The sequence below is a fragment of the Aedes aegypti genome, chromosome 2 (genome assembly GCF_002204515.2).
Source record: "Aedes aegypti strain LVP_AGWG chromosome 2, AaegL5.0 Primary Assembly, whole genome shotgun sequence".
Classification (NCBI taxonomy): Eukaryota; Metazoa; Arthropoda; class Insecta; order Diptera; family Culicidae; genus Aedes; species Aedes aegypti.
This window is the reverse complement of record NC_035108.1, coordinates 108687132-108712605: the sequence shown is the minus strand read 5'-3', so window position 1 is coordinate 108712605 and position 25474 is coordinate 108687132. Positions and strand designations below refer to the sequence as shown.

The 25474-nt window shown below is 36.0% G+C and overlaps 1 protein-coding gene across 4 annotated transcripts in view; it reads right to left on the bottom strand.

Annotated features, from left to right (window-relative positions):
- Window positions 1-25474, bottom strand: part of LOC5565621 (zinc transporter 1) — a 104186-nt gene that overhangs the window by 10363 nt on the left and 68349 nt on the right. For all 4 annotated transcript variants that reach the window (XM_021841906.1, XM_021841907.1, XM_021841908.1 and 1 more), the window contains one exon: window positions 19158-19285. In XM_021841906.1, coding sequence (XP_021697598.1) covers window positions 19158-19285 — 128 coding nt within the window. The remainder of the gene's footprint in view (window positions 1-19157; window positions 19286-25474) is intronic.

Below are 25474 nucleotides of genomic sequence, written 5' to 3'. Positions count from 1 at the left end.
GATGTATAAAAATAACAGCATGATATGTTGGTCCACAAGAGCCCGATTTTTCTGTAACTTTCTTTAAGATAGTTAAAACTTTCAATAGAATACCTACAGTAAAGAAGTCAAAACCATTTTTCTGGGGGGAGAACGAACATTAGTATTTATTTCTATCATATACTGTTTCTGTTTTTATATCCATTTTACAGTCCAAAATGTTGAGTGAAGTAGCTATTGAGAGATTCTGAAGAAACGTGTTATACGAAGACTAGATGATAGAGAAAGAGTGTTTTTGGGATCAGTAGTGGTGGTCGTCATCTATGAATGCGCGTCTTCCACGCTTATCTTGAGCGTTTTTTAGTTTCTATTCATGCTATGAATGCTTGTGTTAGAGTTTATAGAAAGTTATTGTTTCATCTCGGTCTATTATGTTATCCGTGTTTCATCACCACTTCCGTGATAGATTAAACTGTGACCGGTATTGATCATTGTTTTACTTAATTAGGGAAGAATATAGGTCTCTATCGGCGTAAATATTAATCTATTCATATTGATATCTTTTGCTACTCGAGATAAGAATACGCAAAATTTAGACGGGAATAAGTTCTGCTGTGTATCAATTAATCTACGCTCGTCGCATGTGATTAAATTAGTTATACTCTATCTTTCTCATACCAACATATTCTTTAATAAACATCAGTTATAGTTTAGGACGACATCTTGGTCACGACAGGACTGGCTAGTTTTGTTAGGTATTCTTAAATAAGAAAAATGTATCTGTGTACGTATGAGTGTGGATGTGTGCCTGTTTTTAATCCATTTTCAATATAACGATCAAACTCTAGTATCACTACCACCTGTTTTCTGCAGAGTATAGGTATGTTATGTTATATCTGTGTATTATTTTATTATAGTTTTTTTTTGGTTAAAAGATTCGAAATTCCAACAAACATTGGTAGTTGAATTCTTATTTCGATCCCTTAGTCCCAATAAGCTTTCGAATTATAATCAACTAACAATGTTATTTGATTGTTGGAGCTTGAGATTTCCATTATTTTCAGACAGTTGCTTTTTTCGATTTGGTATGTTAGATCCAATTTTTAGAATTTCACTCTGTTACGTGTATAATTCACAAATATCTGTATAATAACTCTTGTATAATGTCGACTTATTGGTTTATATGACTCTGCTTACGTTTATTTCTTCTCTCAAATATACTTTTTCTATATATCTATGGTTTATAATAAATAAATCTAATCGTCCAATCTGTATCTTTTTTACTCTGTTTGTTTCCTATTGTGTTATCCATAGAATTTTCCGACATTCAATTACATCAAACAAAATTTATAACTCGATATGATTTCACAGTTACTCACTCTTATTTTTTCCATCGTTAGTTCTTGCCGGGTTTCTCACCGAAATTTTGGATCGAAGCTACATATAACCTGTTATCCACCACTTTAACGTTCGTTATAAATCATTATGTACAATAGATGTTCTGATAGATCACAGTGAAAGAGAAGGAAGATCAGCAGGGGTAGATAATATTGCTTGAAAATGCTGTCTCAATTAATTAAAACAAGGCGGGAGATGAGTAAAGACTATGAGACGGAATAGACAGTAATAAATGGTTAACCCGTAGACCACGTGAAATGGATCGTATTTGAGCACGTCAATATTCTTTCATGAAATTTTGAAATATGCTTTACTTTTCAGGCATAATGAAGCTTATTGGATTAGAACGAAAGTGTATCGCAAGACTTGTATAAGTTTAGACCATAGCTGGGTCGCCAGATCATTAGGAACTCCAGGACGATTTGGATGACTTTCAGTGTTCGATCTCATGTAGACGTCTGTTATGGCTTTCCAAATGCTATAAACCACTAAACGTAACCATTTATGATTTCAAAAGCTTCATGAGCTTATGGCTAAAATTTCTAGATGTTCAGTGGGCCTTGGAATTATTTGAGGTTAATAATACATTTCTTCGTCCTCTAGTCCATAGTTACTTATCATAAATCTCTTGTCCATTCACATTTTGCACGAAAGAATTGTTTCTTTTAAGTAATAAAACAGTGTTTAAATGAAGCTTATGTAATTTTTAGCCTACCAGACCCCGCGATGTTCTAGACACTGACCTTGGTAACGATTAAGAAACGGCTCGCTGTGAGTTTTAACGTGCTTACATGGTCGGGGGTCCGCAGACCCCCTGTTGAGAAACGTGGTTCTAGATTAACATTGTCCACTCTATGAAACATTAACAAACAGTAAAGCAAACCTCGAAATACATGCTCAAACACGAGCCATTTGTATCTCTTATGTCAGTCCCGTTGCCTACGAGTTAAAGTTTCAAATTGCCAATAATGTCTGATGCAAGCCTTCAGAAAGCAATATTCAAACTTAGAAGTACAAAATAACTGTGTAAGTCATCTGTTCGGTAACTTCCCGTCTTGCTTTACCCTACCACGCCTTCTTCGATCGTCGACGGTTTTTTGATCTTGCCCGAACCATCATTCACCACCGTCGTCTTCAACTGTCAATCCAGCTCCGCAATGCTGTTGATCCGTCGTCCCTTCTGTCCCGGTTGATGTTGTACGTAGACCGCTCCATCGACCGTGTAAACGGCATGCAGCAGTCCTTCGCGTTTCTTCCTTAAAGCTGCACTTTTCAACTTCTGGTTCAACCGAGTTAGCGATTCGTTCACGTAGATCCGCCGATCGGAGTCCAAACCAATGTCGGACAGACGTATGGCACCGCGTTGCTTCGAGTATGTCCGATAGAAGGCGTCCCTCGTTGATTTGAAGATAAACTCGACTACTACAGTGGGGCATTCGACTCCTGCCTGTTCCGCACGGTTCCTATGATTACTTCGGCCTACAGTTCCATTGCTTACGGTGTTTGATTCAGTCTTTTCAATTGGGTCGGCTCGTTTACGTCGAATGTCGACTAGGGGAATATCGGATTCGGCATAGCCTAGAAGGAGGCAAATCTGACGAAAACATTTCTGGAGATTCTCGTTTCTACGGTAGGGAAGTCCGGCAATCTCCAGAATGTTGTTGCATACCGTTCGGTCTGCGTTGTCGATATTGAGCTGCACGTCGAGCCTAATTTGATCGACACGGCGGCTTAGTCGATCAATCTTCTGATGCATATCGGCTTTGATTTTCACAACGTTGTCTAGCAATTTGTCTAACTTGTCGTCTAGTAAGGGAGCTCTACCACGTGGATAGATACAGTCTTGTACGGTGGAGTTTCCGTCTCGAGTTGCTACATTTGCTGTGTTGGCGTTGGGATGGCTAACGGTTACGGAGGAAGTATTGTTGTCAATAGAAACCTCTCTGTACCCTACATCCACCTCTTGCCCGTTTGTCGACAATGGCGGCTTTTTCTGATGAGACGATGTCGGCTGTGATGGGCTAGGCGTTTTATTATCTTCTAATGTTATATCATCGCATTCATTGTTGTAAATATGGCTTTCAGTCTTTTCTTTCTCGTTAACAATAGTGTTATTGCTGTTGGTGTGATCAACGACGTCCTTTTCGTTAGAACCGCAGTCGCTATCCGCAATCGTTATCATCTTTTCGGCGAGGGTGGAAAACTCCCTCGTCGCTGCATTGAGTGATGCAATCGCCAGCTGCATTCCACTGTCTGGGATGCATTTTTGCAGCAGACTGGGGCTCCTGCAAATGGCGCTTCGGGCAGTCGTTCCTTTGTTCGGTTCCTGTTTACGCGTTGAGGCCAGTACGACCACGAGGTCTTTCAGCAGAAGCCCTCCATCGCGGTCTCCCAGAAGATCTTCGCCGGAAGACAATTTCCCATTACCGGCACGGATGCGTTTGTGGGCCGTTTTTTGCACTGTCTGCACTGCAGTTGCACTCACTGATGATGGCGACGAGACGAAATTCACAGCCATGAGGCAACCACACACACGATAGAAATGTTCAAACTTTATACACTGCCCTTAACTCCTAAATATCCTCTAATATATTGCTCCGATGTTTAAATTCTTTTACTAACGATTAACCAGTCTTTAAAACTCTATCACCGTTCCGAGGGAATGGCAATTTTCCCTTCTGGAAAACGATGCAGGCAGTGAGAAGCTATTGCACACAATGAATCCCTGTCTGTCTGCAGCAGTAGCTCCGTACCGGAATTTTCCGCGGAGAGTCCTCATCCACCCCCTTCCTATATCGCCAAATGTTTTCCCGCAAACGCATACACTTGCATAGTGCAGGGGTTTTCAAGCGTATTGTGAATAATGATAAAAAGAATTGTAAATCGTAGTAGAGCTAGGAATTCCTTGATTTAAATAGTTATTGTTTGATACAGTAGCTAACATCTATTCACAAAGTTAGAGAAAACCATTCTATAGTCACATAATTTGATTAAAGAATAAAGTTTTATTTTTTTTGGAAAAGCATCAAATTTGTGTATTAGGAGGTGATGCAAGTATAAGATCTGGAACGTAGAAGCTGAAAATAGGAAGGTATAGGATCAAAGACGAAGTTAAGACCTGGATAAAATAATGTCATACCATTTTTAGAACTAAATTCAAGAGCGTTGAGTCAATCTTGATGAAAAATTCAATAATTTGACGAAAGATTTTCGATTTGTATTTTTTCTATGATCATAGGTAAAGGTAAAAACAATCATTTCCAAGTATATGGCACATTTGTTGCATTCTTCAGGGCGTTCAGGGCATCTCAAAAGTCGTTAATCTATTGTATTTTTATGATTAATCATTTGTTAGTAAATAATCATATGCCCGAAAGTATGTATGTACTAAACACCTTGAACAATGCAGAAAATGGGTAATACATTAGACAGTGGCGCGGGAGGTGGGTAGGACAGGTAGGACATGTACTACGCACAAAAACACCTGGGTAGGACAGTCAAAGGATTGTCCTACCCACGATTCATTCATTTGTTATCTAGAAATAGATGAGAAAATTAGAACAACTTCGCTTCACCGCACTGTAAAGGCAAGCAGTTTGATAAAATTGATTTCAAAAGGATATAAATATAAAGGTTATTCATATTATTTAATATGAATGATAACGAAAGTTGATCTGATGAATTTGGGTTTCTAATGCAAGGTCCCTAAAATATTTATTTTAACCAAAATTCCTGATGATTCAAATCCTGATGCAAAAAAGCACAGGCTCCAAAGAAACCTTCAGAGACTATACCGGGTTCAATTCATCTTGAATAATTTCGTCTCCGATTCCCCCCAGGAAAAACTTCAGCAGTTAGCATAGTTATTTCATTACGAATACTTTCAGGGTCTCCTACAGGGACATTTTTTTAGTGATTTGTCTACCTAATTCTCCCAGAAATTCTCGATCGATTTTTCAAAGGATGCTTTGAAGAATATCCCCAGATTTGATTCAGAAAATTCTTGAGAACTCCAAAGCTACTACATTCAGTAATTACCTTAGGTGTTACTTTGATTTGTTTCCTAAAACTATCTTAGAATTTCTTCCAGATATTTTTTTCACTAATTCAACCAAAAACGGAATTACTCTAGTAGATATTCCAAAGATTTGTACCGCATTTCTTCCGAGGAAACCCACAAAGATTTACTACAGAATGTTTGGAAAACAGCTAAAGATTTTTGTTTTCAAGAAACCCTGCAAAAATTCCTCCGCTTGTTCATGTGGATTTCTTCGAGGATTGATCCACGTTTCCTCCCAGAAATCAAATATTCCTTAAAGTGTTCTTCGAACAAGTCTATTTTTCTAGCATTCCATTCAAGTACCTATTACTCCTGCAGTTTTGCCAAACTATTCCCATGTAATTTTTTTTTTCACCATTTTACACTACAGTAATTTTTCCAATTGTTCCTCCGATCATTCCTATACAAATTTCTGTAGAGATTCTGTCTAATGTTTTTCGAAATAAAATTTATATAAAATCCTGTGGAATACTATCCCGAGATTCAATTGATATTGTCTCGATTATCTTAGCAAATTACCTAGGAAATCTTCTAGAACTTCCTCAAGAGTCAGAGTTCCTTGTTCATTTAGAAATACCTACCAGATTATTATGTCAGAAAAATTTACTTGGAGACATTCCTAGAAGATTTCTTAAATAAAAAAAAAATCAAGTCTTACTTGAGATTCAAAGAATTAGTGGAGAAATTTCTGTAGAAATTTTAGATAAAATCTTTGGAGCATACCTGTATCTTTAGAGAAATTCCTAGTTGAAATCTTATATAAATCCTAAAAGACAATTTTAAAGGAAATCCCTAGAAATTTCTGGAGAGTTTCGATTGAATTTTAGAAGGCGTTTTGACTTGTAATCTTGGAGTATGTCCCAGAGAAATCAATGGATGAATCATTGGTTAAAATCTTGGAGAAATTAGGGTTTTCTTGAGTTTTTTGAAAGATTTTCAAGAAGATTTCAGATGGTTTCTGATATAATCTTTGTATTAATTCATTCCTGTAGTTCTCCGTAGGAAAAACCCTGGTTGAGTTCTTGAGGTATCCTGAACAAAATTTATGGAGAAATTCCCTAGGAAAATTCATGAAGAAGTTCCTTGGGAAATAATCAATAAATGAACTCCTTTAGAAATTTTCGGAGTAGTATCTGACAATTTGGACAAATACCTGAAAAAAATTCTTATGAACTTCCTAAGGAAAAACATGAAAAACACATACAATAATACTAGTCGTAATGTCACTAGGAATTGTCTTAAAAAAGTCAGATCTCAAAGAAATGTCTACTCTGGTGCTATAAAGAATCAAACACTTATATCCTGGCTCCTATTAGGTTTCGTTTTTTTTGCCCTATAAAAATAAAAAGCTTTCTTAGTCTTGTGGTAACTATTGGCATGAAATTGAGTTTTAGAGAATCTATTTTGAAGTTTATTCAGCAATTTTTCATTATACACTAATTGTATGTGAATCAAAAAAATAATCAAGTCAGTCTTCAAAGAATTATGTTATTTCTTTCAGTTTACCAGAGAAAAATCAAGTGATAGTATCGTTAGAACGCTTGGAAAGAGTAGAATTTTCTCAACTCAACTTATAACCGCCCAAAATGTCACACTCCTTCACGTTTGAGCTACTCATACATTGTAACTTTCAATTTCCGGTCCAGAATTTAAAAAAATCATAGCTTTACTGTGCACAAAATATTTGCGAACGGTTTGTCCTACCCATGGTTTCGAACGTGGACGCGCCTCTGACATTAGATAATTATTATTATTATTATTATTTATTTTTACTAAAATTTTGAAAGAGGGAAAAACCCCTTTGAGTGATTTCTAGTGGAAATCTTTCTCAAAGAGGCACAAAACCTCTTTATCTTTTCAATAAACGTTACAAATCAAACTTAAAACTAAAGGCTCATACGGTTACAAACCATAACAGAGCCAAAATCTTGAAATATAACCATCGGCGTTAAAACATTAGATAATGATGATTATTACTCACGATTAACAATTAAAATACAAATCTTTTGAACTTCAAATTAGCTATAAGTTAATCAAATTTTTCAATCTCAAATAGTTATTAGATTTATGATTAATCATTAACTTTCTGCTAAATTTAGTCCCTCGATATCCAAGTTTGATATATTACAATACACAGTTTGATATATTGAAACACAATATCGTAGAAAAAAAATCGTGCTCCATATATTCAAACCGCTATTGGAAAATATCTTGAAACAAATAATTAAAAATCACAATATGAAAACTCCTGTCGTATACAGCTCTATAGGAGTACCGCTAAACAATATTTGTATGTAAACAAAAAATGCACGACGGACGAGCCTTAGAATTCCCGATGGGCGGCAAGCATGCGCATTTCGTACTCTGAGCAACTATTTACCGGGCGGCAGAGGAAGATAGGATTGCCAATGGGCAATCGGAGCAGCGCATGTCCGAGCAATTGTGATTACTGGTCCGTCGAGATACAAAACGACAACATTGTTGTTTACGAATCGCTCGAAGGATACCGGTCCTACTCAGGCTGCTGATCACTGTCGTACGGTCGTACCATAACGGAAATGGAAACTTCGTAAAAGAGATGGAACTGGAAGAATGTTCCAGAAAAATAACCATACTCTTTAGCCCTTCTCACCTAAATTTTCATTTTCGATCAACGTATCATTTTGCCCTGTTTTAAGCAATAATTTATTTATGTACGCGAATTTTTATGCTTTGGTTTAGATTTCTTTCTTTTGACGTTGGATAACGTCTTACGGCAACATACTGGGGTACAATTTCGAAAAACGAAAAATCGCTCGCGTTACGAAAAGTGGTTAGATTTTGACTGTTAATAACTTACTAACGCCCGCATAAATTTTCAAGATTCTTGCACCAATCGATTGCAAATCTTTCTACGAATCTACTCAAATAATGAAAACTATTGATTTTCATGACTTAACTATTGAAAAATTGGTAAATATCGAGGCATGTCTTATTTTTAATAGAAAAGCACATTTTACTTGCTGTTATAAGGTTTTGACGTTTTGAAGTTTACATGTGCCGTAATTTCGGGTAGAATTGATCATTTTTCATGGTTTTTCTTGTCTGTTTTCAATCATGTTGAAAATGCCAAACAACTGAATACAAGTACGACGGTCAGCCTCTTTGGCTCATGTGCCAAAATTGTATAACAAATGTGGTTTTAGTGCTAAAAATCATCCCTTAAATAGAAAATCGGGGAATCCCATTTCGGGGTGAAATTGATCACTTGTCAATGCGATTATTGTTATTTTTTGAAACGACTCTACATAATGAATATGAGCACCCTGAATTAGAATATGCTTGCAAAATGCGTACTTATGCAATATGTAAAGAAATAATAAATAGTTAATTTCAAGAATTGTGATAAAAACGCCTATTTCTTAAGGAAAAACCTGATATCTAACAGAAATTTAATTATTTCAACCGTATGAGCTAATTGGTACCAGTTTAGAAGATGAAATCGGGCTTGGGGATATATTTTAAGCATCTTAACAAACTTGACTTACTTTGAATAATTCCGTTGTCGTCGTCGCTACCTACCTGCAAATACATGCTAGAGCGATCAGAGTATCAATTTGTCAAACAAAGAGCTAAAACTAATCAGCAACAGCTAACTAGGAAACTAATCAACCAAAATTATAATTGATAAATAAATAAATCAATTAATCAATTATCTCTGGTTAATAATCTCTGGTTGTAACTCTTTTACATCGAATGACCCGTTTTGTTTGAAATTGTGCTGCAATTCAATTTAAGCGCGTTCTCCACGGATACGACGCGTCAGTTCAGGGTGTCTACTACCTGGAAAAACCTGGATAACCTGAAATTATCAGGGAATTTTATTCAACCTGGAAAAAACCTGGAATTCTCAGGGAATTTCGATCACAATCAGGGAAATTGTTTTGAGGCAGTAATTCATGATAGAATATGTTCACGACAAAGGTTTTTTTCGTCATCACACAGAGCTACCATTATTTGCCAGAAATTTCTCTTCATTAAAAAAATCGGCCGCGCCGCTGTCAAAACACTATATGAGCTGTACAGTGAGGATCCTTTCAAGTATGAAATTTTATCAGCTTATTAAAACATGATTGATGTTTTTAATGTCTCTATATTTATTCAGTAAAGGATTAACATATCTGGTAGCTGGTAGCAGGTTTCTCCTTAGATACGATTTTTATGCAAGCCTCTTTTTTTGATAAAAGGTGTCTGAAGTCTCTATTTTAACCAAAACAGTCTCTAAACACTCTTTTTATCCTTATCTTGCTTGCAAATAATCGAGATGCAAAATTTATTTTCATACCTATATCTCGAGAACAGCTTCAGGAATTATCCTTGTGGTTTCTCCAGAGATTTTATCAGGAGTTCTTCAAGAAATTCCTCTACCAATTCCTTCAGCAATTTTTCATAGGATGCTTACAGGAATTCCTCCAGAATTCGCAACAGGAAATCTTTGAGCATTTCAACGTTACTACCTCTAGTAATTTTCTTAGGGAGTACATTGAACAAATACTATCCTAGGACTTCCTCCAGATATTTTTTCACTAACTTTTCAACCAAATTCTACAGTCGTTAATCTTAGAGATATCTAAAGTTTTCCACAGAATTTCTTCCAAGAAAACTCGACAAGAATTTCAACGCCATTTCATCTGCGGTTATTCTATGGAATATCTCCAAAAGTTCCTCGAGGGATTATTTCTTCCAAGAAAACTCGACAAGAATTTCAACGCCATTTCATCTGCGGTTATTCTATGGAATATCTCCAAAAGTTCCTCGAGGGACATTTCAAATAATTCCTTAAATTCGACCTGTGTCTCTTTATTGAGTTTCTTTAGTTTTTTTCAAGGAATTTCTCCAGCATTTTATCCAAGGATTACTGGAGTCTCCTCAGACATTTTTTAATGAATTTCTCAAAAAATCCCCATGGGATATTGAAAAGTTCATTTAAGGTTTCACACCAGTTAATACTACAGCAATTGTTTTTTTTTATGAAATCCTCCGACTGTAGAAATAATTATGCCTACACATTGTTTTAGGCATTTCGTCCTGTTTTCCAGGAGTTCCTTCACAATAGCCTGCGAGATATTATGATTTTTCTTTTTTTTAATTATCTTAGCAATAATCTTTAAAATTTTCTAAAAGTTCTTCAAGAGTGAGTTACTGAAAATCCTATTTCATCAAGGATGACCTTAGAGATTAAAAGGTAACTATAACAGAAGCTATCCTGAAATTTGCTTTAGGAATATGTCACGAATTTTTCTCAACATATACTCAGCTTTCTGGAAAATTTAATTCAAATTTCCTTGGAGAAAACTTCCTAAAATCTTTTAAAAATCTTAAGAACATTTTTATAGGAAATCCTGAGAAATCCTTGTAGAAGTTTCTGGTTGAATTTTACAACATGTTTTAATCGGGAGTCTTGGACGGTGTTCTATAAAAACTGATTGGAGAATCACCGGATAACATCTTTGAGAGATAAGGGCTTTTTTGAAAAATATCTGAAATAATATAAGAAGGAATTTCTGATGGAAGCCCTGGGATATTTTTGTGATATTTTTAAAAAAAAATCCTGGTTATATTTTGTGATATCCAAAACAAACTTTTTGGATGAATTCCTTGAATGTTTGTCCTTCGATGGCATATACCAGATATACTGGTATATCGTCGTAATGTCACGAGAAAAGACAAAAGTTTTAAAAACATTCTCAGAGAAATGTCTGGTCTGATCAAACTATTTTATCATGTTTCCTGTTAGGTTTCGGTTTGTTTTTTTTATTACTGTTTAGTTTCATTTCGGTCTCTTTTTTCTGGAATGAGGTTTCTAAATTTCCTATTTTCGAGAAACTCAGTCACCGCTAGCACTGCTTCATGCACAATTTTTAAAATTCTTGGAAAATATTTCATTTAAGAAAAAAGCAATTTACGAAAAGTAACCTGGAATTTAAACAACAAAATTTTGTAACAATCATGATTAATTTAGAAATTTGTCGCATGTTATACAGCCGAACACGATTACCCAAGGGCTTGATTATCTGATGATGATTAAAAAATAATTGATTCAATTCGACATATTTTAAAGAATGTGTTTTTTTTGCAGGTCAGAACTGTATGATTACTTGCTAATACATCTGTAAACTTAGTATATATTGTAAAATATTGCCACAAGTCCAAATAATTTTTTTTTGCGCCTTTAAAGCTGTCTTAGTTATCCAAACGACCGATGGAAATGAATGGTACATAATCTGTACTAAGAATATTTTTTAGAAGATGCATACTGATGTACTTGAAAGTTCCGTTTAGTTCACAGAGCTCTTACAATCGAAATAAAAGACATCATTATTGGCAAATACAATTCATTTGAATAAAACTTAAGCTTTGGTATTGTGAGGATCTTCATATTGTAATATTGGATATTGGAATAGCTTCAGCATGCTTTAAATAATGTTTGGAAGTGTATAAATAGCTATTAAATCGCTTAAACACTTTAAAATTTGTCATTAGTTTGTTTTAGACGTATAAAATTAGAGTATTTCTTGAACCTGGACTTTTTTTTTGTAAAACTTGTAAAACCTGGAAATATCAGGGAATTTCGTTTCGGTAAACGAGTAGACACCCTGCAGTTGGATGTCCTTCGGTATGATGCTGACACGCTTGGCGTGGATCGCGCACAGGTTGGTAATCTTAAACAAACCGATCAGATAGGCCATGCGCTTCCTGCAGGACCATGACGGCCGAGCTCTGGAATCGCAGATTTGTCTCTACATTTCCCCGGATACCACTACGAAGCAGAAAAAGTTCTTCATGGTGCGGAACTTCTTCGAGTATCAAAAGGAACTTTAACATCGATTTGAGCATAGAGGAGAACATGGAGCTCGCGGACTTCATGGAGAAATACCTCAGCCTCAAACTGGATTCGTAAACTACTAAAGCAATCAATCTTAGTGGATCATGCGTGGACCTAACGTTCGACCGGAATATTTGTTTGGGAAGCAAGAGTTACCGCTCATGCTTATTCTTCCATCGACTGAGTCTATCGGTGTTGAAGTGTTAACCGAACCAAACTTACACCACAGATTTTCTGTGCTAACACACAATGTCCACAATAGGTCAGAATTGACATACAACAAATAATATGAAAATTGATTGGATTTTTATCAGTAGAAATCTTTCATAAGTTTGTGCCGGTCTCAAGCCAGGAAATAGATGAAGCTAACGTTATCCAACGTCAACTTGGCGGTTGTATCTCGGAAACAACCTCTTACTTTTTTTCATCAGCCTTACTGCCGTGAATCGCAAGTCAGTCCCATCGGTAAAAAGTAGGTATTGAGAAAATGGGCTGTGATGTGTTCAAACTCGTTTTCCATACGAATATTAAAAAAAAAAAAAATTGTGCTTGTTCAAATTATAATGAAACTTTCACCACAGACAAACAGACGTACCAATTATAATTATTACCATCGCACAGCAATTTGGTAGTTGGCCGACGGATCACTCGTGGCGCTCGCATCACTTTTGTTCGAGTTTGACGTTTGCTCACTACTGCCACGGTTGGTCAAATGAAGAATTTTTAGAAATTGGGCGTAAATGTTCGCATGACTATGCTGCCCATAACTGCATATTTGTAACATTCCACAAAAGAAGGCATTGAGTAAATGGGATACCAAGTTTGCATTTTATTGCAGTATGGAAGGGAACTGATATTTCAAAATAAATACTAAGAATTCAAAAGTGCTTATTGGAGGCTGAAATTTTGTACAACTCATATTGCTTATTGGGTGAATAGTCAGAAAATAATTCTGATAGAAATTTCGTTGCCACTGCATTACGAGGCTCATGTATATTCTCAATGTGACTGTTATGCGGTTACAATTGCTAATGTGACAAAACAACTTGGTATTTTTTTCGAATTTTCTAGAACAATCTCACAGATTTTAGTAAGTTGATCGAAAGTATTTGTCATTTGATGACTCTCCCCGGTATTAACTCGATATTGTCAAAAATGTCGAATGTGACTGTTATGCAGTTATGGGCAGTATGTCTGTAAATTGATAATTGTTCTAGCTGTTACGTCTGTTTGTCTGTGCTTTCACAATTTGCTTTTCACTACAATATCTTTTCGAAAAAAATGTTGAGATGATCAAAACACGGTATTTTGTGTTACATGGTGCGGAAATCTGTAGTGGGACTGATATGCGATTACTTTTATGAGACAATTTGACTTGCTGTTTTCTCCTAATTTTAATTCGCTTGAAAAAGTATTGCAACACTTAGCTGAATATTGAATCGCCCTGAAAAGTTGTGATCCATATGAGATTGAAAGATCGAGTCTTCGGTAAAGTTGTTCAGAATGTCAAGGACATTCGGGAGACAGTCAGTTTGGTGCGCAACTTTGCGCTAGGTAACACTAGAGAGTGTGTAAAATTGTGCATTTTAAGCTAGTTCTATCTCGTGATCCATATGAAATAGAAAGTTCAAGTCTTCGGCAAATTGTTCAGAATGTCAAGGACATCTGGAAAACAGCTAATTTGATTTAAAATTTGGCCGTAAGATAGCGCTAGTGTGCAGATAAAATTCAGATTCAGATAATTTCTATCTTATATTCGAGTCTTCAACAAAGTTAAAGTTCAAGGACATCCGAGTTGCAAACAGATTGATGCTAAATTTTGTTGCTAGGCGGCGCTAGCGAGCATGTGAAATTGATCATTTAATCATATCATGAAGTTGATCAAATAAGATAGAAAGATCGAGTCTTCGGAAAAGTTGTTCATGATTTAATAAGATAGAATGTCCATAATGTTGTTCAGACAGCCTTTGACATTTGGAAGTGGAAGTGATTAAGATCAGAATCATATTATATTCAAATGATTCAGGTCTGATACATTACATATTCAAGTGTTTCAGAGCTGATGCATCTTTAGGATTCGGGTATGTCTTACTTCATGTGCGAGTGATTCATGCCTGACGCACATCATATTCAAATTATTCAAGTCGAAAAATCTTCATATCCAAGTACCATACTATTTGCTTTCCGAATATCATTGGCCTGTTGAACAACTTTGCTGAAGACTCGAACTTCTTATCTCATGTAGATCACAGGATAGAACTTGCTTAAAATGCTCAATTTTACATGCGCCATCTTGCGGCAAATTGCAAACCAAACTGTTTGTCTTCCGGATGTTCTCGATCCGCAAAACAACTTTGATGATAGTCGGTTCTTCGCATATCATAAGGATCTCGAGATAGGGGCCCAGATAGCCGTAGCGGTAAACGCGCAGCTATTCAGCATGACCAAGCTGAGGGTCGTGGGTTCGAATCCCACCGGTCGAGGATCTTTTCGGGTTGGAAATTTTCTCGACTTCCCAGGGCATAGAGTATCTTCGTACCTGCCACACGATATACACATGCAAAAATGGTCATTGGCATAGTAAGCTCTCAGTGAATAACTGTGGAAGTGCTCATAAGAACACTAAGCTGAGAAGCAGGCTCTGTCCCAGTGGGGACGTAACGCCAGAAAGAAGAAGAAGGATCTCGAGATACAGCAGTAAATTTACTTATTTTGAGATGATGCTAAACTTCTTGGGGGGTGATAATGTTCAACTGGGTGTTGCAATACTTATTTTAGTGACTCCGTTTTATGACGGGTAGTGTACATACTACACTGCCCATAACTGCATATTTGTAACATTCGACAAAAGTAGGCATTGAGTAAATGGGATACCAAGTTTGTATTTCACTGCAGTATGGGAGGAATCTCAAATTTCAAAATATCATTAAGATTTCAAAAGAGCTTATTTGAGGCTGAATTGTTGTACAACTCATATCGCATATTGGGTGAATAGTCAGAAAATAATTCTGATAGAAATTTCGTTGCTACTACATTATGAGGCTCATGTATAATCTCAATGTGACTGTTATGCGGTTACAATTGTCAATGTGACAAAACAACTTGGTATTTTTTCGAATTTTCTAGAACGATCTCACAGATTTCAGTAAGTTGATCGAAAGTATGTATCATTTGATGACTCTCCATGGTATTAACTCCAATTTGCCAAAAATGTCGAATGTGACTGTTATGCAGTTATGGGCAGTACATGACCGCCACAAATTTTCAAGCTTCATTGATTGAAGTGTGGAAGTAATCAAACCTCAACAGATATTCTCAAAACAGTACTGAAAAGTAGCACTTTTCAGTTCTACTTCTTTTGTTAAGAAAAGTCGGCCGTTATGTTGCTCATTTTATGATGAAAAGTAGGCTAATAAACAATGAAACAGCAAAAAATATTTTTTTGAAATTTCCCTTCAAAATAGGCTGTTTATCATCACGCTTATCTGTCATGAAACGGCCTACTTACTGCACTAAAATATGCAGCATCGCTGGATTTCAGTTGCGTAATGACCATTACGAAACGCTTTTTCATTACGTAACTCTTATGGGTTGTTTAATGAACCATAACACAACTTTTTTGTCCATAGCAGAATAATGGTGAACGCATTTCGATAAAATTTCTGATACCCTCAAGTGGCCTTTTACGAAATTGAATTTCAGCCCGACTTTTCTTGGTCAAATTTTTAAAACAGTAAAAAAGAGAAAAAAATTTTGTACCCTAGGGAGTTTTTAAAAGTTTTTAGTGGATTCTAAAATGATGTTCCAAGCGCTTCAATACAGTGGATTTAAATAAGAGTGGCATCAATGTCAAAATTGGAACAGCGGCGAACTGTCATTTACATACAATTCATCGTTCCAATTAAGCAGAAGATCTGTCAAAATTGGAACATGAAATAAAGAATAAAATAATATGCCAATCAGTCCACAGTCCGGGAAGTGTCCCTACTGTAACTACAGCAACCAGTATTTATATCTCAGAAATCCCGTAGGTACGATCAAGTAAAACGTACCAGAGTCAAAAGGTAATATATTGAGGCAGCGTCCATTAATTACGTAACGCAAAACATGGAAATTTTTGACCCCCTCCGTAACGCTTTTTGTATGAAAAATTTCAATTTTTTGTATGAATCGTAACGCTTGAGCCTACACCTCATATGTCCATGAGAATTTTAGTGATATGCAGAGGATTCTAATCGGGCACCAAAGACGTTTTAGAGGTATTTTGACCGGTAGAATTGCGTACCAATGTTGGTGTTTTAATGGCAAAATAACAGAACATTAAAACATAAACGGAAACATTTTAGTATAGCCGGTATCAACCATGATAAATATGTAAAGTAATCGGTTGTCACGTTGATAATGAAAAACGAAAGCCAAAAATAATTCTGTGGAGACAGAACACCCACTGCGACTATAAGACGAGGGCACCATTTATATCCAAAAATTTGCTCTATTTCTCAGTTTTCAGTTACCTTTCTATCCTGTTCCCTCACCCCACCCCAAAAAATCCTGGCGGGCGTTTCCTGGATTTTGCAACAACAACCTCCTGCTTCATTATTTGTGTCATTCAGCACGAGCTTCGATCAACTAGGTAGCTATACCGACCAAGCGCCCGTCGATTTGTCCTTCTTCATACATCACTACAGCAAACAAACAGTCAGTTCTGGTGGATGTCTCCACCGGTATACCGTTGTTGTTCGAGCTTCATTCATCCAGACAATCAGGTTAACGACCGACGCCCGGGATACGGATGTCGCGGCTTTTTTGTACCGCTAGGGGTAGGCGGGATAAGATGGCCACTCGGGGCAAAATTAACACCTCAGACAACCAGAAGTCGCATGAAAGTTGATGTAATAACTCGTTTATTCACACAAATTACATCAAACCCGCAAAACACGGTGGATAAAATCGTCAGATTGATGAGTTTCCTCGCATAAAACGCTTTTTTCTGAGTTCATTTGAACATTTTGTTTCGTCCCGTGCTCTCGTATAAAGTAAGTCGAATCAATCCGTATCAGCTGTCAAATCAACATTTGTTCATATGTTAAGTCGCATAAGATCACAGGTTAGTTCGGTAGAAAATGTATACACTCGCATTGTATATGCTATTATTCATCACATAATATATGCACGTATATCGCCTCCTTTTTTGTACGTAGAACGCCTTTTCGCGACATCCTATAAGTGAAATTCTGCACATGTAAAGCCTCCAGGTGATTTCGTTATACGTACATTTTGGATGTCTGGGACCCTATGTTTGTGAATTAGTTATCAAAATTACAAAAATAAAAATTAAGTATAAGTTTTTACTATTTAAAAGGAATAGTTTATTTGTATAGCATAACATAGACTGTATTTAAAAGTGATATACGTGCCGCAAGCATCCTGTTTAAATTTAAGGAGAAGTTATACATGAAATTATAAAACATTCAATTCCCACAACGCTTTTTTCGATTCATATTATAAACAAAAAGTTTTATCGTTTTTTCATAGTAGATTTCCAGAAATAATTTTGAAGAGACCTTTTTTAATAATTAGTTGAAGATAAATACCATCAGAAATTCAAGATAATATCTTCGGATATTACAAGCATTGAAAAATAATGTACTTTTAATAAATTCCATTTCTCATGTGGGTGACCGAAGTATTTTTGACTGAGGATGAAACATTTTTTTTGTAAGTTTTTTGGAAAACTATTTTTTTATTTTTCAACACTGTTGATGGTCGAAGATTAAAGCAATAATAAGAAATATAAGGATAGTCACTCATTTAACCGGAATAATTAAAAAGGCGTATATCAAGCTCATCCTTAGGGTGTCCATCTTGCCCCGTGCACCCCTATATTGTGCCATGTCTCGTCTGAGTCCCGGTGCATCGCGAGTTGCATCCGACCGCATCCAATACACCGAATAACGGCTTTGTTCGGTCGAAAGAGACAATAATGAGAGACGCTTTTAGATATTACTACACGTGTGTAGTATACACGGGAAGGAGGGACGCTTAGGTTCGCGAACAGACAAACGCAGCTCATATCGTGAGAGCTTTCCGTAGAGCTTTGTTCGCGATATGATGATAGGTTTATGAGTTTACACAAATCAAGCTCCAACTAGTGTGCGGCACTTCTGCCTGCCTACTCGGGACGTGTTCTTAGCTCGTGTGGATGTTACGTTTTAAAACTGCGATCATTAGGATTGGTGTGTCAATTAACCCAGTAGGTACCTGTGAAGCATCAAAAACAGCCAGCATATGCTAATAACATGATGAAATATGTAATATCAACTTATTAGTTGATAGAATGCCAAAACTTATATATTATATACGAACTCACTTCTCAGTACGATTTTTACAATTTAATACGCGTCATATATTCTATTGAGATCTTTGGTCAGAATTATAGAAAGGGGCGAAATGACACCTCTCTCCTCTAGAAAATTGTTGAGTCGAATCTCTTGAGTGAGCTTGACGAAAACAAATTCAGAAACATTTTTTTTGTGTTTTTGCAGAACAACAAATTTGATCTGTATAGAATTAGGGCCATATCAATTTGTGAAAGCAAATTGATGCATATACAGATATGGGACAAAAAAGGATGTTTTTCACGAAGCTTCCACATTGCCTTTGTCGTAGAATACTTAAAAGTTGCATGCAATGCCAAATTCTACTTCTTTGAAGTCATTTTCCGAGTTTCTGGCAACAATGGTGAAGCAAAAGTACTTTTCAACCTAGATTCGTATGTTTAGTAAATGATGACAATGATGTGAGCATTGTTGGCTTAGAGAACAAAAAAAAACAGTCGCGGTTTGGTGCACTTACCTTAATGGTATTGTTGTTTTGGCAGCATGTGGCTTTGATACAATTACTTTCGTCAGTAGTTGGGCAGTCTAGAGCGCAACAGTCCTGTGTAGCACTACCGTTCAAGCTGGTCGAGATTCCGTCGGATCCTGTGTGGAGAGGAATGAAACGAAGAAGATTAGGGGAAATACACAAAAAATGTCTGGAGAATCTAAAAATAATACTAAACACTGAAATAACAGACAGAATTTAAGAAATAGTTCCAAGCCCAGTTAATCGAGAAGAAATTGGTGCAGGTTCTCTTAAGACAGCGTCCATTTATTTCGAAACGTTCAAATTGAAACTTTTTGAAGACCTCTCCTCTTCCTTCCATAACGCTTTTTATATGAAAATATGTCAATTTTTTGTAGACAGCGCTTAAGTATAGGTGCTGAAATTTTAACCTGAAAATCGGGGGCAATTTCTAAAAGATTTCCCGAAAAACTTCTATACGCGATGCAGTTCTTGAAGATTTTATGTCGATATTTCATGATTAAATTGTTTAGTCCAAATAAAAAAAATCAATATAGTTTCGTAAATTTTAAAAGTATGGTATAAGTCTTAAAGCGAATGGATAAATGCCTTTTGGGTTCCTTATGAATATCTGTTACCATTATAGTGACATTTCCGGTGGTTTTTTTTTTTAGAAAAATCAAGAGATCTGTCAGAAATTTGTCATAAAATGTGGGTAGAAACTTTGTCGTTGATATCGTTAACACTTCAGTCGTCGCGCTGTTGTATTTTGTACAACACTGTTGAAAAAACATCACTTTTCGTGCACAGCAGGAGGTTCTGACGGTGGCAAACCGCGCGACGACAGAATAGTTAAAAAATCTTTGATAATATTTTTCCTTGAAATCTATCAGTTTGACCAGATTTGCTTTTTCTTGAATTGTGTCACAGAGTTCTATAGCAAAAACTCTTAATTATCAACTTTAAAAGTGATCAGTGTTTTAATCTGGGAGACAGCTCGGAAGAGTAAAAGAATTGCGCCTAAAGTTCTTCGAAAAAAATCATATGCAATAGCACCAAGTGTATTGACTAAAATACTTACAAGAATTGGACAAAAAAAATCGAAAACGATAACACACAACAGCAAAAAAATCAACTTTTTTTATTCTGGCAGGGTAAAAGCACTGGTTTTGGCCAGCCTAAGAGTAAATGTCAATAAAAATTAAATGGGAAGCCGTATTAATGCTACAAATATGTCAAATGCAAGCTTTCAATCCATATTATGTGTGTAAAATATCAAAACTGAGCTAAAACCAGTTTTTCGCTTTGAAAATCCCGTTGGTCAATATAGGCCAACGGAACCAGTTTCGTCCAGAGATTTAACTTCGGTTCCCAAATTGGCCAATCGCATTGATTTCTCATGAGTGGCCAAATAAGGAGTGCCCTGGCTAAATTAGGTGAATGGGAGTTACAATTATAAGGAAAACGAATTGATTTTCTTATGTTTTGAATCAATTTGGACGAGTAAATGAATGTACCGTCGATGGGGGTGACAATGGGTCAAAACGGAAAAATATGTTTTGAGAAATATTTCAGCTAATAACGCTGATATTACTAAAATTAATAATTCATATGTTAAGGAACATATTATTTCACATAATTCATAACAATATGCATTTTTAGAAATAGTAGTTTTTGTTTACTACATCAATAAACTTGCATGTTGAAACTAGATAAAATTTACAACATTAAATTTCTCCTGTACAAAGTATCACGCATGTACTCTAGCCTCTATCGTTGTATTAGTAGAATGTTGAAAGTCTTTTCATTACACATCACAGGTATTTTCCGGAATCTGTTTGATTTTCCCACAAAAAAATCATTTTTTTCGGTACGATGTCTAAAACATTGAAAATGGGGGTGAGATTGGGTCAAGCAAGAACGATAGTAAATGAAATTCCAAGTCCACTTTTTTCACATTTTACGGTGCCGGGTGTTCTTTTTTCATTAAGATGTGTTTATTCTTTCTAAATACAGCATCTCTGATACATCAAACAAGTCTACTTGAGTATTCCGTGCATTGAATAACAATACAACGCATTTTGACAACTTCGCAAACCAGTAACTGTGTTTCGTGCGCAGCAACATCGTAAATTTTTATCAAAAGGGTGTTTTTTTTTTCTAAACTTGATTATTTATCAGTGTTTTCATATTATAGAAACGTCTTACGGAAGTACAAATGAGTTGGATCGCTGAAATACTAAGATTATGACGTCAACTTCTTCCTGAAATTTATTGATCGTGGAATGTCGCACCGAAATTTAACTATTTGCGAAGGTTTAAAATAATCACTGTTTCAGTACACCTTTGGGGAAACTGAATGGGCTTTATAGCAATGGGGATGAGACTTTGAAGACAATTTGAGGGAAACACCAAGAAAATTTATGTAAACTTGACGATAAATGTTGGGTTTACATATTTTTCCTCATAGCTCTTCAATTTTCAGTATAATCTTTCTTTTAAGTGGGTTTATCATACTTGTGAAACATCTAAGATATCTTTTTGTCTTGTTTGCATCGTTTTTTATCAATATTTTTCAGTTGTGAATGGTTTTGAAATCATATTCTCGAAAACAAGTTATTTCAATTACAGTGACCCAATGTCACCCCCTCTATGGGGTGAGATTGGGTCATTTTTCATTCACTTGTGGTGCCGCTGTGAATAAATATTTGTCTTTAATTTTTTAAACAGTTGTTAATGTACCATCAAAGTACATACACACCAAATTTGTAGTTTATTGGAATTAAATTGCGATAGTTATTCAAAAAATAAATCGCACATAAGGGATTTGACCCATTGTCACCCCCAACGACGGTAGCTCTATCATGTGAATGTGATCTACTGAACACAAAAGGTTTCATGCTGATTGGCTATGTAAAACGGTGTATAATCCACTATGGCTGCAACTGGCGTATGACCAAAACCGGTGCTTCTACCCTATATTAAAAAAAATATTTTTTTTCAATTTCTCATCGTAATAGGCTGTTGTTCATCACGTCAATCTGTCATCAAACGGCCTACTTTCCTGCACTGAAGTATGCAGTGCGGCAATAATCATTACGCAACTAAAACCAGTGCTGTAATGATTCATTACGCAACGCTTTCTCATTACGCAACTGTTTTGAGTTGTGTAATGAATCATTACACAATATTTTTTTCAGAAATTGAATGATGGGGAATGCAATCCGATATAACTTCTGATACCCTCAAGTGGCCTTCTACGAAATTGCAAAAAATGTTGTACGTAACTCGTTGCAGAACTCGATTTTTACAGCATTCGTCGTAATTATTCTATTCGGCATGCCTCGTAGGATAACACTCATTTTGTGGTGTGTGCTAACGTAAGAACTAAACGACACATACAAGACGCGACGCGAGACAAGACATAACTCTCCAGAAGTAATAGCAGTCGGACATTGTCCTGTAGATGGGCTACATCGCGCCCGAAACCGGTCGACAAAAGGTGAATTTTTTTAACTTTCTTGACGATTGTAAGAACAATAAGTGTTATGTGTTGTCTCGCGTCGCGTCTTGTATGTCTCGTAGGATAAATTTACGACTCGTGCTGTAAAAATCATCATTCTGCAACTTGTTCCGTAAACTACTATTAATTCAGAACTAGACTCCTCTGAGTTTTCTTCTTCATTAATGAGTACCGATAATGATTAGAAAAAATCGTCATGGCATGCTAAAGGAATTTTCTCCAAATTGCTTCCGCGAAGTAATTTGCTTATGAGATTTAATAATACATTGTTTCACATATTTTAAGCATGCATGGAATTTTCAAATATTACCTGGGAATTGCTGATGTTTTTTTTTCTTAACAGCACGATGATTAACTTCATGAATTACTATACAAATCCTCCGTACACTTTTTAGATTTTTCGCAAGGCAAGGTATTCTTTTTCCTACTCGTCCAGGAATTATTCCCAGAATAACTTTAGAGATCATTCTTCAGCAAATTTCGAGAAAAATTTCAAGAAATTCGTTTTTTAAGCTGTTTAGTTATTTCACTAGATATTTCTTCAGAAATTTCTCCTGACATTTTGTTTGAAGTTTCACCATATACTTATGCACCTCTATGAGAATTTTATCCGCGTATTCTAGAGTTTATTTCCTATAATTTACAGTAGCAAAACTTTCAAACAAAATTATTTTCTAGATTCTCGAAGAACCCGAACATGAAATATCCCAGGAATGAAAATAAACGACCAGGAACTTCGATAAAGATAGTTCTACGTTTCCAAGACATTAATTTCCTGATTTTTTTTTAAATCGCATTTTTTATAGGCGTTCTTTCTTGGATTTTTTTCTCCAAGTTTTCAAGAGGTTCTTCGGGAAAAAATCATGAATTTAATCATAAGATCTTCTCTATGGATTCTTCGAGGAATTATACTAAAGCTGTCTAAAATGCTGATGGTGTCATTTCCTCAGGAATCAATCTAACGATTTCACTTGACTTTTTCTTCCAAGAATACATTGTGAAATATTTCAATGATTCCAGTGATCCAGTGAATGCTTCAGGTAATTCAAGAATACCTCTAAAAACACTTCCAATAATACCTGTGGGGAATCTTGAGGGATTTCATCAAAATGTTTCTTTTCAGATTCCAAAAAGAATTACGGCAAAGATTCGTTCAATAACCGTGAAGGAATCCTTAAAGCAATTATTATTTGGATTATTGTTGAAATATTTCCAGATTTAACATTTGGAAGAATTTTTATGGCAATTTGAAATTTCTAAAATCTGAAATTTCAGAAATCTGGAATATTCAAATAAAAAAAAATCTGAACGAACGTTTGTAGGATTTTCCAAAGAACTATTAGGAATAATCAAGTAGAAATTAATGAAGGAGAGCTTTAATAAATAAACAAGAGCTCTTTAGGAATGAAAAAAATCTTGTATGAATTCTAAGATAGATTTTCCAAGGAATTGATGATCTAGGAGAAATCTATAGATGATCTCTGATAGAATTCAGAGAAGGGTGTGACTTGTATAATTTTTCGATACAGCCTTACATGCTTTTCAGAAGTGTTGTCAAAGGTACCTTTGGACGAATTTTTAGCGAAATGCTTGGACGTATTATTGATAATCTTCAGGAACAAAACAGACCTCCGTGAGAGAAATTCTTGAAGGTTTTAATGAAGTAGAGCCTACTGCAGTAGGCTTTGGTGAATAAATCTAAATTGAAGTAGGCTTCGACTCAGATTAATGACTGACGACCATTACGCAATAAACTATTGAAAAAAGAGCTCCACAATCTTATTATTTCCTGCAGGAACCAAGGTATCTTGAAGGGAGGTACACCAACCAATCTAAGCAGTCAGTGGGTGCGGATCTATCTATCTTTATTAACGAGATTTTTAGCCCAAGGCTAGTTCATCTAGGGACCAACGGGCTTTACTCCCCTTCCGAAGGAAGTTGTCACTATAACTATTACGTCATAAGTGACCCTCTCTGGAATGGGATTCGATCCCAGGTCCTCGGCGTGAGAAGCGTGTGTTCTAACCCCTGCACCAGGTCCTTCCCCACCGTGGTTGCGGATGATAAAGTACATTGCAGGGAAGGTTCAAATGACATCTGGCGAGCTAGCTAGCTGGCAGGTTTGTGTACACTGTTTTTCAATCTAATACCGTTTCTATGCCATTGTTAGGGGTTGTTAACTACAAGAAACAGCAGTTGAGTAAAAAAAATTCTTGCCCGTTCAAAAGCCTCTTTGTCGCGAATTTATCATTAACACTTCAATCGTCGCGCTGTTGTATTTTGTACAACACTTGTGAAAAAAGCTTACTTTTCACTCACAACAGCAGCGTGGTGGTTCTGACGGTGGCAAACCGCGCGACGACTGGAAGGTTAATGTAAAAATACTTATACAGTCATCTCTCCCTTACTCGATATTGAAGGGACCATCGAGTTAGGGAGGTATCGACTTACAGAACACAAAACCAGTGCATCTGCAATCCAAGGGACCATCGAGTTAGCCATGAAAACCAAATTTTACTATGGTTCTCTAACTCGATATCGAGATACGGAATATCGAGTAAGGGAGAGTTAACTGTACAAGCATATTAATGAACTTTCAACACTTTGCTACGCTATAATACGTGATACTTCAAATGAATAAGTGAATTGAAAACACAATTAGGTTAATCTATTTGCAGGTAATCGAATCCTGCCGTAGAGAATGATACTAATAAAAAGTTGTTTTGATGAACAGTGCAATTTCAATCAAATCATAGTCGCCAGCTGTCACTTGGAGTTTCGAAATGGCGGAATGATAAATCTA